Source organism: Pygoscelis adeliae, unplaced genomic scaffold (assembly GCF_000699105.1).
Source record: "Pygoscelis adeliae isolate BGI_AS28 unplaced genomic scaffold, ASM69910v1 Scaffold226, whole genome shotgun sequence".
Lineage (NCBI taxonomy): Eukaryota > Metazoa > Chordata > Aves > Sphenisciformes > Spheniscidae > Pygoscelis > Pygoscelis adeliae.
In genome coordinates, this window is record NW_008824983.1 from 4,169,164 (window position 1) to 4,170,533 (window position 1,370).

General features: G+C 47.4%; 1 protein-coding gene across 1 annotated transcript in view; it reads left to right on the plus strand.

Moving 5' to 3' along the window:
- Positions 1–271: 271 nt before the first annotated feature.
- The window catches only part of CDCA7L (cell division cycle associated 7-like), a 22,332-nt gene continuing 21,233 nt past the window's right edge, over positions 272–1,370 (plus strand). The window contains exon 1 of the mRNA XM_009325767.1: positions 272–364. Coding sequence (XP_009324042.1) covers positions 272–364 — 93 coding nt within the window. The remainder of the gene's footprint in view (positions 365–1,370) is intronic.

Sequence of the window (1,370 nt, forward strand, 5' to 3'; positions counted from 1 at the left end):
TGAATTTCTTGCTGCCCTAGTCCAACTATCCAGACTAGAGGGCTCGTGGAAGCTCATCCACATGCTGCTAGACGGAAACCTGGGTGTAGAACATGCCCCCAGACCTTATCCTGGCATCCCCCAATTCAGACATAGCCATCGAGTGTTCTCCTATTTTCTCAAATCCCAGAGAAACGGTAAAGACACACATTTATTTTATAGCACCGCAAACACTGAAAGGACTTCACTGCCGATCCCGAGAGGACTCTTTACCTGTGAGCCACCTGTGGAGATGGATGATGAGCAGGTGGCAATAGCCCCATCAGAGGAGGCGTGCACCTGCAATAGTCAAGGTGGAGGACACTTCTCAGGCCCACCAAGGGAGGTATGTTCAGACACAAGAATGGGAAAAGGGAGGGGAACTGTATAAAATGTGCCCTAATCACAAGAGTTAACTTAATTACAACCCTCTTGGAAAGCGCACCATTCCATTACCAAAGCTGCAGCAGGAAAATACCATCTCAACAGGTTTCTGCCGGACCTGCTTCACATTGCAGTGGACAAGTGAAGATCCACAGCGTCAGCGGGACCGGGGGAAGCTGCGCATGGACCTCCAACCCACCCGACCAGCTATCGTTGGGAGCACGTCCCTGCTCAAAGGGCTGCTTTTCTCACTGAATTACTGAGTAATCATAGATGAAGTGCCTAATCTAGTACCACCCCCTTGATTAATAAAGGGAAACATACGATGTTGTAAGTTTTTAATAAAAATTAAACTTCTCAATTGAGGAATACAGGTCATTCAGAGGAAAGTAGAAAAACGGTTTCCATGTCTTTGTGTTCATTTTTCTTCCTGCTAGCTGAAGAGTGGAAGAATAACATAGGAGATTTCCTGGAGGAAACATGCTTTAAAAATGGATACATTCCCATTGTTCCAGTTTGCTTTCTCTAATTTGATTTACTTTCCACCATTTGTGATATTTTGAAATTTGAAGTCTTGACTTGCAGTTGAAAGAAAACTGCTCTGCCTTCCCATCGCTTTCACTTTTAGATTTCACTTGCACAGTAAGTTCAGGGCACTTAACTTGGGAAGCTGGGGAACGCTCACACAAAGCATTTAAAGCTACATCATCTCCATTCCCCCCCCCCTTTTTTTTTTTAGAGTCTTCAAAAGGCTTACACTTCACACTGTACCGCAAAAGTAAACATTTTAAATTATTTGGAGGACGAGAGCGTTTTCCCCCAGGCAAGACCGCTCCTTTCAGACTAACAGCTGCTGCCGTGCGAGGGGTGCGTAGGGAAGAACCGAAGGCGCTGGGTGCCAAGGGGGGAGCACCCGCCGCACCCGCCCGAGCCAGAGGACCCGGAGCTCCGCCGAGGGAACCCGCACG